Source organism: Gossypium hirsutum, chromosome D05 (genome assembly GCF_007990345.1).
Source record: "Gossypium hirsutum isolate 1008001.06 chromosome D05, Gossypium_hirsutum_v2.1, whole genome shotgun sequence".
Lineage (NCBI taxonomy): Eukaryota > Viridiplantae > Streptophyta > Magnoliopsida > Malvales > Malvaceae > Gossypium > Gossypium hirsutum.
In genome coordinates, this window is record NC_053441.1 from 2,455,225 (window position 1) to 2,472,123 (window position 16,899).

General features: G+C 33.0%; 3 protein-coding genes across 4 annotated transcripts; 1 reads left to right on the top strand and 2 right to left on the bottom strand.

The window, feature by feature from the left end:
* Positions 1–2,128: 2,128 nt before the first annotated feature.
* Positions 2,129–3,279, bottom strand: LOC107907174 (profilin-2). Its single transcript, XM_041093107.1, has 3 exons — positions 2,940–3,279; positions 2,711–2,848; positions 2,129–2,621 (listed from the first exon to the last, which is right to left on the bottom strand). Exons 1-3 carry the CDS (start codon positions 3,066–3,068, stop codon positions 2,487–2,489), a joined length of 402 nt encoding a protein of 133 aa, XP_040949041.1. The 5' UTR covers positions 3,069–3,279; the 3' UTR covers positions 2,129–2,486.
* A 6,814-nt stretch (positions 3,280–10,093) lies between these two features.
* Positions 10,094–12,828, top strand: LOC107907173 (uncharacterized). Its single transcript, XM_016834427.2, has 2 exons — positions 10,094–11,031; positions 11,905–12,828. Exons 1-2 carry the CDS (start codon positions 10,442–10,444, stop codon positions 12,569–12,571), a joined length of 1,257 nt encoding a protein of 418 aa, XP_016689916.2. The 5' UTR covers positions 10,094–10,441; the 3' UTR covers positions 12,572–12,828.
* A 2,033-nt stretch (positions 12,829–14,861) lies between these two features.
* LOC107907172 (leucine-rich repeat extensin-like protein 4) lies at positions 14,862–16,899 on the bottom strand. Of its 2 annotated transcripts, XM_041093108.1 has the most exons (2): positions 15,484–16,709; positions 14,862–15,404 (listed from the first exon to the last, which is right to left on the bottom strand). In XM_041093108.1, exons 1-2 carry the CDS (start codon positions 16,433–16,435, stop codon positions 15,283–15,285), a joined length of 1,074 nt encoding a protein of 357 aa, XP_040949042.1. In that variant the 5' UTR covers positions 16,436–16,709; the 3' UTR covers positions 14,862–15,282. The 2 variants fall into 2 exon arrangements, with proteins under 2 accessions (XP_040949042.1, XP_016689915.2); XM_016834426.2 differs by having other exon boundaries at positions 14,905–16,899.

Consider the following 16,899-nt stretch of genomic DNA (forward strand, 5'->3'; position numbering starts at 1 on the left):
GTGGCAAACAAAACAGCTAAGCTTCTTTATAATAAGGCAAATTTGTTAAAGGAAAAAGAGAATCGAGCTTTAGGTATACATATTTTCTAAAAAAATAAATTATTTATTTTCGAATTTCAGTTTCTCCAGAATAATTGAGTTTTGAATCCCTTATTTTCTTTCTTGTTTGAGTTTTTTTTTTTTATCCATGTGGTTTTTATATTTTTTTTGAAAATGTTAATATTTCCAGGGACAGATCTAGCGTCAGTGTCCAAAAGATAGATAGATCATAAGATTGGTTATATTTGGTTGAATTTCACACCCAATGCATGGCCCATGTAGTTATCAACTTGCTTTGCAATTCTTCTGGTTATGGGGTCCATTCATTTCTATTTCTAGAAAATGATATCCAATTTATATTTATTTTTCATAAATTATACCGCACCATCCCTTTGAATCAAATATAATATTGGTGATTTCCCTACATTTTACACCTATAAAGGCCAGTTTTCAAAATGTAAAGCTCTAACGAACAAGGAATAAAACTTGTTATCAGATTTATAATGAAGTTTTGATTAAAATATGTGCATGAATAAATATTTAATGCATATTTTGTTGTTTTTTTATTTGGAAAAGTATATTCATATTAATAAATAAAATCAAATTTCGAGCTAATTAAAAAAATTATTTTGAGTTTAAATCAATTTTAAAAAATTTAAGTTCAAACTTATTTAAGCTCAAAATAATTCAAATTTTAAAACAACTCGATCTAAACTTTCTTGATATACCTCTATATTTAAGTACATAGCTGAATTGGTACTACGAATTATGGAAATGATTAAAAAACTATTTCTTTTCTAAAAGGTAATAAATATTAGGACAATAATATTTTTTTTACATTTTATATAAAATTTAAAAGAGAAACTAAACCTCAAATAAATCTAAAAAAATGTCTTTTGATAATTGAATCCAAGACATTAAGCTTCCAAAACTATAATTTTATCATTTTAATCACATCCTCTTCCTCTTCATCGTCATCATGGTCATATACTTTTATAAAAATACTATTTACATTTTTTTTTTTTTGCATTTACATTTGTTTCATCTTTGTTATTAAATATTAGTTGTTGTTGGGGCTTTGATTTTTAGTGGGAAAAATTTAAATTTAAATATTACATTTTACTTAATATATGTATTGTAAAAAGAGATATAACCTAGCTTAAGTATTTTTCAAATTAAGTTTACATAAATTTTTATAATTAAAGCTGCATACTATTTGAATTGTGAACCCAAATATTATAAGATTGATGCTAATTATAAAAATACAAAAAATTTTCTTACACTATATCATGGAGTATGATACCATTTAAGAGAATGCGGTTAGACACAAAGAATCATAGATAGCTCACAAACTCTTTAATTTGAGACATATGCTTCGAAATGTGGTTGAGAAACATTTGTTGCTCCAAAAAAATATTTTTCATATTAACTTCACCTTAGTAATGGCATTTTGCATTTTTTATAACTTGAATTATAGGTGAAATTGAGACCATTCATACTTCAAAGGGTAAATGGAAGAAGGAGATATTAATAATTTTAATGATGCAAATTTAAATTGTAAGAAAGTTAAGTTGATGGTAGTGAATTAAGTCCTGCAGGTAAGTAGCCAGCCTTGATGCTTTTATTTATTTTTTATTTTAATAAGGATAATGTATTTAAATATATTTAAAAAAACAAATAAAAAATCATAAAATTTTCATTTTTATAAAATATAATTAAATAAATTATAAAAAATTATTTGATAATATTTAAAATTTCAAAACAGATTCAAGGATTGAGAAATATACTATAAAGATATAAAAAAAGATTAAAAAAATAGGCTGGAAATGTATTCCTAGCCACCAATATCTATAATATCAGTTAACTGAATCCTGATATATAGGGAGTGAAAGGAAAGTTATCATGGTATTTTCTGAAGTGATCCAAATCCAGATATTCTCGGAAATTAGAAGTCAAAACGTGGAACAGACTATAAAAATAAAGAAAAAAAACATTGATATTGAGGTGGAAGAAATGGTGATCAAGGAACCTGAAATCTGATACTCTCATGGGGCATATTCTTTTTTTTCTTCCGAACAACATAGGGGAATATTCAAAAAAGTTCAAACGTTCTTTATATATATATAGTGGCATCAAATAGTGCCACCCAAAAGGAAAAAAATAAAACCAAAAACAAAAACCCCGCAATCACTGATGGCTGATGGGGGATTATAAATACAAACAGAACCCAAGAACGAAAAATTAAGAAAACAAAACAAACGGATATGGTGAAAAGAAAACAACTCAGATCAACCCAAGTCCAAATGCCAGTCAAACCATCTTATCAAACCGTATATAGTTTTTCAATGGAAGAAAACGCAAATTACTCGGAATCCAAGACTTAAAAAAGAAGAAACAAAAACATATGGGGGAATTAAGGCATTGAATATGAAAAGCTAGGTGGTCGACTACAGGCCCTGTTCTGCAAGATAATCGCCCAACCTCTCCACAACCATGTTGCATTGCCCCGGAGTCACTGGTTCTTCATATATCCCAAACACAAGTGCTTGTGCTGTTTTCTTAATAGTCACCCCTCCAGATCCCTGCCCACATCATATATTAAAACACACAGTTTTTTTAGATTTTTTGTAGTATAATATATTAAAGCTAGCATGCATGTATATATAATCACCTTTTTTCCACGAATGACAGCACCAGGCTCACCCTGAATGACCATAAACTTTGCGCCACCAAGGTGCAAGCCTGTAGGGGCAAGGTGACCTGGTTCGTCGAAATCTTTCATGATGTCAGTGATCTCCTTGGGCTGACACTGCAATCGAAACCAAAGGAAAACTTAAACCAGATAACGATGATGATGATCTAAGATGGGGAATAAATAATGAAAGAGGAGTGATCATGACCTTGGGGAAGTTAGAGCTCTGAGCCCAGATACTGCCATCGTGACCAACGATAGCAGCGGCAGAAAGGTGATGACCAGTGCCATCGATGTCACACATCAAGTGCTCATCAACGTAGGTTTGCCACGACATGGTTAGGTATGTTAATAAGGTGGTTTTATTAGCAAGGGTGAAAGGGTATTGGGAAAGAGGAATATGGGAGGAAAGGGGGAGAAGGGTAATGGTGAATGGGGAAGGGAAGGGGGGGGGGAGGGAGACGATAAATAAGGAAGCGAAGATAGGTGGAAGGGCATTGAAAAAGCTGATTTGATGATTTCTCAACCGTCCATTTTGCTTATTTTCATTACTACCAGTCACGTCCGCCTTTATTTTAGCAACCCATATAAGCCCCCATAGACCCTTCCCAAGTTCCCCACACTTTTTTTTCCCTTTATTTTTCCTTTTCTCTCTGACTCTTCACGTGTCTTATTGCCCACATTCTTTTCTTCTATTTTTACGTTTACGTCATTTGCACCATTTCTTAAGGGAAATTTTGGTCATAGTTGATAAATTATTAATAAATTTATATTTTGAATATTAAATTTTAAAAATTTAAAAAATAGTGATTAAATTATTTGAAAGTTTTCATTTAAATAATTGAAATATTCAAAAAATTTTATTTAAGTTAATGGTATATTAATTTTTTTTTAAAAAAGCTTGGCTAGTAAGTTCCAAGCATCAATTGGGTGATTGGTATGATGGATTAATACCCATCGATGAGTAGAAGAACAAGCTTTTAAATCCAAGTCAATCTAACAATTAATATCAAAGTTTGGAAAATAGAGCTTTTTAGATTTTGGTTCGCAAATTCATGACATTCAAAATTATTTTATTGAAAAAAAATTGAATTGTAAAAGAAAAGAGAATGAAAACTTTTTATTAGTACAGGCGGTACAAATAGAGAATGTCATAAAATATCGATTTTAACAGTCCAGTGACTTAAATAAAATTTTTTGAATAGTTCAATGACCATTTCATATCTTTTTGAAGTTAAATGATCAAAACTTAAACTTATTAATAATTTAATAATTTGGAGTGAAATTCACCCTAATTTAAAAGATACTAGAATATCTTGCATTTAGTACATGGATGATAAATTAATCCTTTATCTCGTATATGTAGATATGCATATAAAAGTTTTAAATTATTGGTGGTTTTAAATTTTTGATGAAAGTGTTTTCCTGAGAATATGTAGTTGTTTTCTATTTAAAAAATTGTAAATATTTTAGGATGTAGTTTCTATAAGAAAACTGATTAAGTTTTTTCAAAGATATATTATATAAAAATATTTAAAAGATAATAATATTTGTGATTTTTTTTGGATGTTATAAGTAGATAGTTAAGATAAATATAGAAGATAGACTAAAGACAATAGATAAATTTGATTGCTCTTTTTTTAAGCAATAAATTTGATTATTATAATTTAAATTAGATTTTATTTTTTAAAATAATTTTATATAAGCTTGTGTGGTTGTTAGATCGACACTAATTCGATAACCATTTTTTTAAATTAAAGAATTACATCCGTCTCACATAATAATAGTTTGTTATTTGCATAAATAATAATAATAATAGGATATTTCCTACCTTATGAGATTTAGATTTAATTATGTGTGAATTTTATTTAAATTTTAGTCCGTTATATTTTGTATAAAACTATATGTAATTATAATATATTATTTATGTTTGGTTTCAACTTATTGAAATGATTGTAAGATTTAAAAAGGTGTCGCGAAAAAAGAAAAGTTTTCAAAAAAGTGATCCATCGTTAAAAGGTGTAGACCAAACTTGATTGGAAATTTGCCCTGTGAAAATGAAGTTAGAATTTATCCTCTAAACTTGCAGTTTAGAAAATATGAGCATGTTATGAGAGAATTATCCTGTGATTGACTAAAAAGAATTTCACCTAATAAATAGAGTTTTTGTTTGGTATTTAAATGATATCCATTCAAATTTTATATTTATTTATTTATATTATATTTGCTGAGTATTTGTTCTACTGTGCCCCTTAATTCATTCACATATATATATAATGTACGATTCACTGATGTGACGTGTTAGAGGTAGTTAGGTGTAATGCGTTACATATATCTTAAATAATATTCTTAAAAAAAGGTAAAACCATAAAAATAACGAGCAAATTCTTCAAATTGGTAGCGGAGAGCCAACATATCAAGCATTTTATATTATTTGTATAACAATATTGATAAAAACTAAAAATAATACTAAATATGATGTTTATAAACAAAATGGGATCTCACCATTTATATGGAGAATCAAAACTTTAAACATAAAAGATCTACCCTTGCTTCTTCCACTCGAGTACTTGTCAAGGTAAAATGACAAAAATGTTCTTTGAGTTTTGTGTGATTCCTTTTTAGAAGTTTTGATTTTGTTGCGTAGGGTTTTTATTTTATTTTATTTTTGAGTGAAAGAGATTTTCTGCATTGATTGTTTTCGAATTTGAATCAAAGGAAATGTTTTTTTTTTTTAATTCTTAAATGTTGTGCTTGTCGATCTTTCTTTTTGTTTTATTTATGATTTTCACTACTGTAATGATTTTTATTTATAAACTGCGGTTCATGAATGCATATATTTATTTTATATTAAATTATTATAATTGTTTGGGTATATAATATAACAGTATAAAATATAAAACGGTACTGACTCAATAATGTTATCAATAGTTTATGAAAATTGAATCAAATCAAAATTTCATATATAAAATTACATAAAATTAAAATTTATTAAATAAAAATTCATATATAATTTTGATAATTACCCTATTTGGAGTCCTTAGTCTCCTTTTGCTCGGGCTTACTGTTTAATTTCTATAGAATGAAATGATCAGTTGCAAAAAAAACAAAAAAAAAAATCTACCCATCCTTGGATATTACAAATTATACCCAGAACTAGTTATATTTAAGCCCAAAGCAAAGCAAGGTCCAAAAGCCCAAATAATAGAAAAACTTAGTTGTTACTATGTCCAAGAGCCCAAAAGTAAGTTGTTTCTTGTTTGTTACCACAACTGGCCTGTTATGCAGACATAATTTAAGCATATAAACCCTAGAGATAAAAGGCCTGAAACCTTTTTTACTCTCAACTCTGTTGCTAGTTAGGCTAAAATCTGATGCCTCTCAGGTCACCATTCCACGAGTATGAGCCTAAGCTCCAAGTCCAACACCACAAATATTATTTCATACATAAAAGCCGCATTTAGTAATTAAGAAAAGATTGTATGAAACTGTGATTCTATGTCATTCTTATCACTTTCCAATAGCAGAATGATAAATTAGATTTTTTTCTCCTAATTTTTAGTATTTTTAGTTGGATTTAAATTGTTTTTAAGAGGAAAAAACTGAAAATCTGATTTGTAATTCTACTATTAGAAAAATATAAGAATGACGTGAAATCACAGTTTCATACAATTTTTCTCTTAGTAACTTGAGTTTCTAAATAACCAACCGAGAAAAAGATAAAAATGACGTAAAATCACAGCTTCATACAATTCTTTCTCTTAGTAACTTGAGTTTCTAAATAACCAACCGAGAAATCAGGAACAGATGAAAATCTACCATCAATAAAAGCGAACAGAATTGACTATTTTCGATGTATTATAGCTTTCTATTTGACTATTCCTATGGTGAAATAATGAAAGCTTGACCTCGTTAAGCAACTAATCGAAGCAATTATGATTTGTAATTTCGACACTTGATCTTTCACTTTTTGCCATGATTTTTTTTCTTAAAGTAACACAAGTCATTCATAAACAGATTTTCTTTTTTCTTTTTCCTTTTTCACTATTTTCTTCACTTTGTATGCCCTACATGTTTATAAGATTAAGACCGCAACATTCGTTGAACCAAATTATGATTATAACAGCCCGGCATGGAGAGTTCTTAAGAGAGAATCCCCCTCATCTTTGTTTTTAATAAAAAAGCAGCATAATTTATGTTTTGCCTTAACAATAAAATAAAAACAGAGAACCAACCCTTAAGATCATGATTATCAGTATAATTGACTGTGGTAGGTCCAATATTTAAAGAGGGACCCTTCTCTTTGTTGCACGAAATCAGACTATAAGATACTACCCAATTCACCACTTGCCTGTCCGCCAACTCCTTGTTTTGCTTCATAGCTGGTATCATCATGTTAATAATGCTTTACCATTGCTTTTTCCCTCGTCGGGTTGCGATTTTTATGGACCGTAGAGAACGACCAAACACGACGACCGGAGAAGAGAGGCATAGACCCATAATACAGATCAAATTAAAACAACTTTTGCACAAGATTTCCTGCTTTCTCTCTCCAATCTTCCTATGGGTCCAGACAGCTAATTGGTTTAACAAAATAAAAATATAAAAGAAATTTTGGGAAGACAAAGTATATTGTCTTGATGTGAAGCTTGACAACGTTAAAAAAAAAACCCATTGATGTTGCACACATGTAATGTCCTATATCTTCTTCAATACTTTGCATATTTTAATGAACAGTTGACAAAATTTTTCACTCTCTGCAATATTTTCTACTGCGTTCGTTTTACTTCGATAGGTTAAAGATAACACCTATTAGTACAAAAATTATTAATTTATTGATGACTTTTCTTAATGTGTACCTACTGGATCAAATATAAACCGACCCTTATAATTATGAGGTAAAATTCTTGTATAATTTGACAGTTGATAAGACTTCAACAGATTGAAAACAAATAATCAAGAATAAAATAACTGGTGCATTGATGATAACATGAAAAGTTAACTGAGAGAAGTTATTTTTCTTTGAGTTAGATATAGATAGCACTAGTCCAAGTATTAATCTATTTTCTCGAGAAAAAGGGAAGGGAAAGTGGTAGAAGAAACAGTGAAAGTAACGACCTAGGTAGGGGCAACTGGGCCATGGATAATAATCCTTTCATTAATTCTCTAGTCTACTATTTTCGTTCAAGTTATGAAAAGATATATCCCCTTTAATTTGGTCCCTCATCAAACGAGCAATAGTCCATACAAACTCCCAATAATAACCAATCCTATCCTGCCATGTCATCTTGCCACGCATGCATGACACCCACGTGACCCACCATTTCCCTCTATCAAGTCTCAACCCAAATTCTACAATATGAATCTCACCCATTTTCAACTAGACTCTTGAAACATCGATAAATAAGGAAAAATGCAAAAAAAAAAAAATTAAAAAGGTTATCATTTCTAAATTAAATTGAGGATGGACCAATATGAAAGCATATAGTAGCGTAGTAACGAAACAAAGATGATTTGGGGGGGGGATGAAAAGAGTTAATAAAGAAGCAATGGGGATTGGGGGGGATGCTCATGCTAGGCCTTCACGCTTGCCTCCCACATACACCGTAATGGAACAAATAGTTGGGTGTCGGTCTTAGATTATGGAAGAAAAAAAATTAAAGGTAAAAATAAAAGGGATAAGGTTTGAAAAAGAAGCAAAAAGGACAGGTGAAATAATGGGTAAATAATCATGTTGGGATTACCAAAAGACTGGGGTTCCATGAAAGGTGGGAAAAAAACAAAAGGGTAAAAGTGAAGATTGCATGGCATTTGATCCAAGACTTTGGGTCATTATATTTTGGTGTTTTTGTGGTTGAAATTTTCATATAAAAAACAATACCAGCGAAAGCTTAATGTATATTATATTATGTTGTCACAAAGTTCATCGTAATTAACTCATTTTGATAATAATTAGAATATCGTTATTTTACCATTAAAATTATATTATTTTAAAAATACTCTTATATCTTTTATATTAAAACTAAAAAATATACAAATTTAAACATAAAATATTATGATTTTAAAGATTTTTATAACTTATCATTTTAACAAAAATCTCATTTATTTTATTTCAATCATACCATGATTCTTAATAAATAAAGTTGGATTAGATAGCCTTGTTTGTTTTAATAAAATTCAACAATGCATTATCATCTTAAATCAAATCAATGGATCAAAAGTCGCAATGATAGATCATTCAAAATTAATTATTTTAAAAAAATTATCTAATTTTTCTACGATCACTTCCATTGATTTATTAAAAGAAAAAAGATTAATGGCTATGATTGAAACATATCAAATTCAGAATCTGTTGTTTTCTGTTCGTCGTTTATTAACCTGTCCATAATCAACGTGAATTTTTTTTTTTTGGAGTATGGGTTCGGTGCATCAACAGCTAGAAAATATAACAATATATGAAACAAATGGTTTTGACTTACAAAACATTTTAGTTGCAAATGTTTTCTCCCTTTTTTAATAGCTTATCCACTAAGAAAACCTTGAAAAATAATAATAAATATATGGAAAAAAGACAAAACAAGTTGAAAATTATAAATAAAATAAAATTCTGTTAGCGCCGTCATTAGAAAACGGGGAGAATGGAAATAAGGAGACGGGCGCGAATACCACGTCAACAATCCGTGAGATGCTTACAGTATTTGGAAGGAATGGAAAAGAAAATTCCGTGAGTGAGGGTCAGATCACCAACACACACACCAAATCAAAAGTCCAGCTAGGCAGAGCCTTCCAATTTTGCCAGCCTTAACCCAGCTGTGATGGGCCCCTTATTTTTTTCTCCTCGATATTAAAACTCCTTTTCTCCTCAATTTATCATCTCTTTCTTTTTCTGGATATCATTTAATTTTGCCAACTGGTGCTTCAAAAACATTCGTTAAAGTTAATTTCAAGAATTTAATGTACTGGAAATTCAACATTAGTCTCTTATCAATACTCATTAATGAATTTTTTAAGGAGTTATTGATGATATAAATAAAATAGAATATTACTTTTAATGAATATTAGAATGGTAAAGTATATCAAATTTATTTTGAAATTGATCAACATTTATTTAAAAATAATTTTTTATAAATTTTATAAAAAATTCGATAATTTGTTTTGACTCAGGGATATATTTTTACTTAGTAAAATTTCTAGAATTTATGTGAGTAGACTATCAATCATACATCCTTGCTTTGCCCACTTGTGGATTAGTTGCAACAATTTAATTCACGTAATTCATAATGGTGAAACATAATTATTTATTTATCTAATTGGTTTCCTTTTGTGTATAAAAGTACCAATAAACTTCCTAATTCGCGGGTCAAATCACAGTCCCAATCGTCGAGAAAATCAACCAAATTCCTTTATCGCTTTTTTTTTCCCGCGAGAACAAACAAACTAAAGCCGACCAATACAAAGCCCAAAAACCACCAAACATGCTACAATGTCTATAACAAAACACTGAAAGTTGCTAAAGAGACAGACAAGAGGAAGTGAAAAACATTAGAGGAGGTTTTGCTGTAGAGCCGACTTCCAGACTTTTCACAGTTCAGCCCATAAGCTTAGATGTTTACGAAGCTCTTCACTGTCTACGGCGTTCATTTCGAGCTACCTTTGTTCTTTTAAACCAAAGTCCCACCCAAAATTCTCTTCAATCACTTGTTTTGTACGATGGATCCATGCCCATTTGTTCGTTTAATCGTCGAATCATTGGCTTTGAAACTCCCACAAGCCACCAAACCAGCCGGTTCCGGCGTTTACCCCACGACGACGCCGTGTTTTTGCAAATTGAGACTCAAAAACTTCCCCTCTCAAACAGCTTTGTTGCCTCTCAGCAGCAGCTCCGGTGATTCCCCTCCTGAATCCTCCACTTCGGCCGCCGGTTTCCACCTCGATGCTCTGACTCTCCGGCGTTTATCCGGCAAGCCTGTCACGCTACGTATCGAAGTCTACACTGGGCGGATGGGCCACACGTGCGGCGTCAGCAGTGGGAAGCTGGTGGGTCGGGTTCAGGTCACCCTGGACTTGGGTGTGTCACAAGCCACGCCTTCCGTGTTCCAAAATGGGTGGATGAAACTGGGTAACGAACCGGAAAAGCCAACCGCTAAGCTCCACTTAACGGTCAAGTCTGAACCAGATCCCCGGTTCGTTTTCCAATTCGGCGGTGAACCGGAATGTAGCCCCGTCGTGTTTCAAATTCAAGGCAACATTAGACAACCCGTCTTCAGCTGCAAATTTAGCGCCGATCGTTCAAGATCTCGGTAACTTCCTCCGTTTCCTTTTTCATTTTTCAATACGGTTCATTTCAGTGAGTTTCACACTTCCATTGCCATGGATTTGGGTCTCCGTTACTGTTAGCCATCTGTGATTGTCGCTTCTGCTTTAGTAATTGTAGCAATAATTTGCACGAACATGTCCATGTTACCCAACACCACTAGTTTACAGCACCTTATCTAATTTTCCTTGTTTTTTTTCGGGTCTTTAAAGATTTAACATGAAAATTAATAGATCAACGCCAAATTGTTGATGGAAAAGTCTGTCTTCTTCCATCTGAGTACAGGTTGGCTCTGGCATTATCCATTTTTGAAATATTGGCTTTAATTGAAACTTTAATGAATGGAATTTCATGGAAATGAAAAGAACCTTAGATTAGTTGACCTGACCTGACCTGACCTTTAGCATTCAAACAAAAGGTACAGAATCTGATAAGGTTTTGCTTTGGTATGAATATCACAGCCAAAATGGGCATTTCTGGGCTAATTACATGTTTGATCTCTCCTTTGTCACTGCTTGTTTCTTTATGACAGCATTTCTGGGCTAATTTACATGTTCAACTATTAATGCAGTTATCATATTCCCTTGAAGAACTCTGGTTCAACTTTCAATTTTATTAGAAAACTATCTGCCTGAGAATAAAATCTCTTTTTAATGATACTTGAAAGTAAAATAATAGTGTGCTAGTTGATGTCAAACGGACAATTCTCTTCCATATCTCCCTAACTGTCACCTTTGATTCTCTCCCATGTGCTCAAATATTTGATTGGCAGTTTTTATTTTCCCATTTGATGGAATCATGTTTAGTTTAATTAGATTTTCTTTTTCAAATTTAATTTTTTATACGATTGTTTGACCAGATCTCTACCGCCAGATTTTAGCAACAAGAATAGAGGATGGATGAGAACATTTTCAGGTGAAAAGGAAAGGCAAGGAAGGGAGAGGAAGGGGTGGATGATAATGATACATGATCTATCAGGTTCTCCTGTTGCAGCTGCTTCAATGATCACTCCATTTGTACCCTCTCCGGGGTCGGACCGTGTTTCCAGATCGAACCCTGGTGCATGGCTAATTCTCCGCCCAAACGGCTTCTCCGTCAGCAGCTGGAAACCATGGGGTCGTCTAGAGGCATGGCGTGAACGAGGCCCTATTGATGGCTTAGGCTACAAGTTTGAACTTGTCACTGAAAATGGCCCTAACAATGGAATCCCAATTGCTGAAGCTACAATGAGTATCAAAAAGGGTGGCCAATTTTGTATAGATAGGAGAGTATCAAGAGACCCCTCAGCATTGAGTTTAAGGTCACCGGTTAAAGGATTCGTGATGGGTGCCACCGTCGAAGGCGAAGGAAAAGTTAGCAAACCAGTGGTACAAGTTGGGATGCAACATGTGACATGTATGGCTGATGCTGCACTGTTTATCGCACTATCAGCTGCCATTGATCTTAGCATGGATGCTTGCCAACTTTTCTCACGTAAACTCAGGAAGGAGCTTTGCCATGATCATGAACATGATTCTTTCTCTTAAAAAACCCCTAATTCACTACAAATTTCCCTTCTTTTCAGTCCTTAATTATTTACTTTTTTCCCCTCATATATATTTTTTTATTCAAAGCTTTTTCTTTTGTATGAGGGTGTGCCTGTTGATCATCTGAGTTTTTTATCTTTTGCTTGAGTGTGTGTGTGTTTCAACACAAAATACAGGAAACATTTCTTTGATTTGTTGTTGGGTTCATACCTTACAGACCTGAAATTGTATAGATAAAAAAGAATTCAATTGTTTCATTGTTTTGTTCATGCTTTTTACCTTTTCATTCCTTACTTCCATCAAACAGCTTTTATCTTTATGAACTATTGAATCTACTTTATGGCTAATTCAAGTTTCTATTTTGTACTTTAAGCCTTCACTTTTATTTTGTGTACCCTCGGCTCTCCATTATCATGATCCCCTTTCTCTCATTCTTATCATTGTGTTTCTAAGGCTTCTTAAATACATCAATTAATTGCATTTACTTTACGTTGTTTGAAATATATAATTAATGTATAAATATTAGGCTTAATCAGTATCTAAATTTTTTTAATGTGATATTTGTGTCTTTTTGTTCAACCTGGTATCAATGTATAACAAAAATGTATATAATTCGGAATCAAAAGTTAATTATGTTAACTTTTTAATATTTAATTTGGGTTTTAGAATTAATGATATTAATAATTAACTTTCATCGAATCAATCCTAAAACTGGAAAATATCTCATCTATTTGATTATATTTAACCAACTAAACACAATTAACATGATGAATAATTAAACCCTAAAAATATTGTTAAAGTATTTATACAGCAACGAGAAACACGGTGAATGTACAATAAGTAATAGGCTATTGTGCAAAAGAAACTGGGCTAGAGGCTTGGGCCGAATGATTGATAAGAAAGACTAAGGTTGGAAAAGGGGGTAGCTTTTTTGTAGAATATTTTGTTGTTTGGTTATAAATTCGCAGAACGATCCTCGAAAGTTTTGAAAAACAAAGTTGATTTGTCAATTTATAGTTTTAATAAGAACATTTTGCATCAGCAAAGTAACAGCTATAAAACTAAACAAATCCCATGAACACCTGTTATGCGAGTACAAGGTGAAGCTAAAATATTGCTTTAGGATCAGAAAACGAATTACAAGTTGTAAGGACTGAAAGCATAATTTAACAAATTTTAAGGGAAGAGATGTATTAGTATTGGAGCCAAAGCCCCCACACTAATCCCTTGTCTACACTCCAAATTCAAATAATCCATTTCGATCATCTTCGAACTGACCAATTGACTATTAACATCCAAGTGTTCCCAAAAAAAGCTTTGGCGGATGAACACCAATACGGTGTGAAGTTATGTTTCGCTTCTCCCACTTTCTCCCTCACTTTCCTCTTTGGTTTTTCCCCTTTTCATTTTTTACTTTTTTACACTATCTAGTGAAAAAACCATATTCATAAATAAAACTCCTCTCCAAACCTTTACTGGTAGAGCAGTCACTGTCACTGTGCTTTCCCCAAAAGTTGTAGCCAGATTTAGTATTTAATTAATTTGGTTTTCAAGAGGTTGGTTCATTTAGAGATTAGCAATGGATGCGCAAAATTAAGGGTTGAATAAAGTGATTTTGATACTACTGGTTTAGCAGCCAATGCGATTTCTAATTTGGTTTTCTTTCATCTTTATAATTAAATTATGTTGCTCGGTAACTTATGTCGTCATTATAGTATGGGTTGTAATGCGAAAGTGACATTATTTACTATTTTTCTCTAAAAGAAAAGAATAGGACTGAGAGTACTTATAAGCTTCATGTGAGTCCACTGTAACTTGATGTGCTATCTGTTTGTTCTTTTAAGGATAAGGTTAATCTAGTAGTTGACAACATGAGCCCACATTAATCTACATTTGGCAATTGTAATCCAGTGTGGGACTCCCCATGCTTTTCTTTTTGCGGATCAACCATGATTAGATATTCACCAAAACAAAACCATAATTACAAATGATTTTACCTACCATTGCTTAAACGGCACACAATCCCCCAAGAAAAAAAAACAAAAAGACAATCTGGGCCTTTTTCTAAGCAAACAATGCAATGTGTGTGTTTTCTTAAAGAAAATTCAAAGTAGTTATTATGCAATAATCTTGTTTAACATTTTATATTCAATAACTTATATATTTCCATACATATTATTTTATCAACCAAGTCATAAAATTTAGCAGTCTAAAATGTGTTCCTAAGACTATAGGCCCATTGGGTATGGGAGTTTGGAGCATTTAGATTCACAAGCGAGCCTAACTGCAGTTGCACAGAAAATCAGAATACGATAAATGAGACAGACAAGAAATGAGACAAACGAAATACTGTCTTTTTAATCGGATTTTTTTTCCTTTTTCATTTGGATAGTCAAGATCCGATTATACAAGTATTTCAGTTCTACCTGAATATTCTATTTATAATCTTTACAATCCCTTTCTGGCTTTCTCAATTACCTCAGCATATCTTACCCATTCAAAGACATATAATATCATATAACAAAGATGAAACTGAAATCCATGAAGAAACGAATGGGACAATTTGATAACCATCACCAACCTGTTGTGGAACGACGGTAACTTGGTTTGTAATGAGATTCATGGAGATGATGATGAGGTTAGATTAGCCTCCAAGTTCCCTAGCAATGTCCCGCAAACAAGAGGCTGTGCCGAAGGAATTCTCAGACAACTCAGCCCACTTCCTGGGATTCCAGAGCACTCTGGTTGTGGTCTTTGCATGTCTCTACCAGGGATGCAATTGAGGGAGAAATCAAAACCGCCATTTCGGATGAATAATTTGGAGCATTCTTGGCTGAACCCAGAGAAGAAATTGTAGGCAACTGTCAAATTCATGAGGCTCCTTAAGGAACAAACCAAGTCAGGTAGCTCACCAGATAACTGGTTGTGTGCCAAATTGAGAACCTCAATGTCATTTAGGCAAGATATTGTGTCTGGCAAATGACCCATCAGCGAGTTGTGGCTCACATCGAAGACTTGCATCTCTGAGAAAAGCCCAATTCCTTCTGGAATACAACCTGTTAACTTGTTGTTAAGAAGCAAAATCTCCTTCAATTTTGAACTCAAGAGGCCAAAACTAGATGGGATGTTCCCACTGAATTTGTTGTTAGCCAAGTTTATCACAGAAGCTGGTGAATTTCCCAGATTTTGAGGGATTTCACCCTCGAATTGGTTGTCGTTGAGGAAGATTGCGTCGAGTCCTTTGTTGAATAGATCTTGAGGGACAGGACCCGAGAAGCTGTTGAACCTAAGGTCCAAATAAACAAGATTTGGCATGTATAAAGTGACTGTAGGGAAAGGACCTGACAAACGATTGTTACTGAGATCCAACTCTTGAAGTGATGAAAGTTCTCTGAAACTGTCGGGAACTGTGCCTGAGAACCTGTTGCTGTTAAGGTGAAGGATCGAAATATCAGTGAGAACAGAGAGTTCACTAACTAGAGTGCCTAGTAGATTTGCATGGTTGAGATCTATGCCAGCAACGAATGGTTCAGAAGCCACACCACCTTGGGGATCTGCACAAAACACCCCTTTATAAGAACACACATCTGAGCCAACCCAAGTCTCCAAAATTCGCATTGGGTCATCAGCGATTGCAGACTTCCATGCTTGGAGAGCAGTGTAAGCACTGCTCAGCTTTGACACTGAAGGGACTGAAGGAGTTGGGGTGTTGCTGCCGATTCCTCCACCAATCCAAACACCTCCGCCACCAACGCCCCCTGCATTACCGATACCAATGCCAACACCACCGCCCACAGCGATGGCCGCTTCATTTGGAATTATCTGCCAAAGTATAAAAGCCAGGAGGAGCCAGCTCTTTCCCATTTTTCAATGTTGAAGACACCTAGATGGGGTTAGTTTGCTTGTATGGTTGTGCAAAAATGAGGCTTTTCTGCAATCTGCATTGATGATAGGACATTGTGCGGCTTATTGCTCTTCAATGCTTTCTTTTTTAAACAGTTTTGGGCTTTTATGATCATTGCATGACTCAACTCTGTATGCAAATATTGACTTCATATTACGGTGCCCTTGGAGAAAAACAATTGCTTATTATTGCGTAATCTAATTACTAAATTTGTAAGAAAAGAAAATAATCATACCCCAAATAAAGGGTCACTACTATCAACTAGAATAGGGCGTTATTAGGTTACAAATGCACGGGAAAAATGGGATCTCAATTTAGTGGGATGGTGATTTTCATACTTAGGCCTCAAATAGGAACTTAGAAAGTGTTAAGTGAAGCTTACGAAAGTGACTTTGCAGTATATAAGATGAGCAAAATTGGCCAA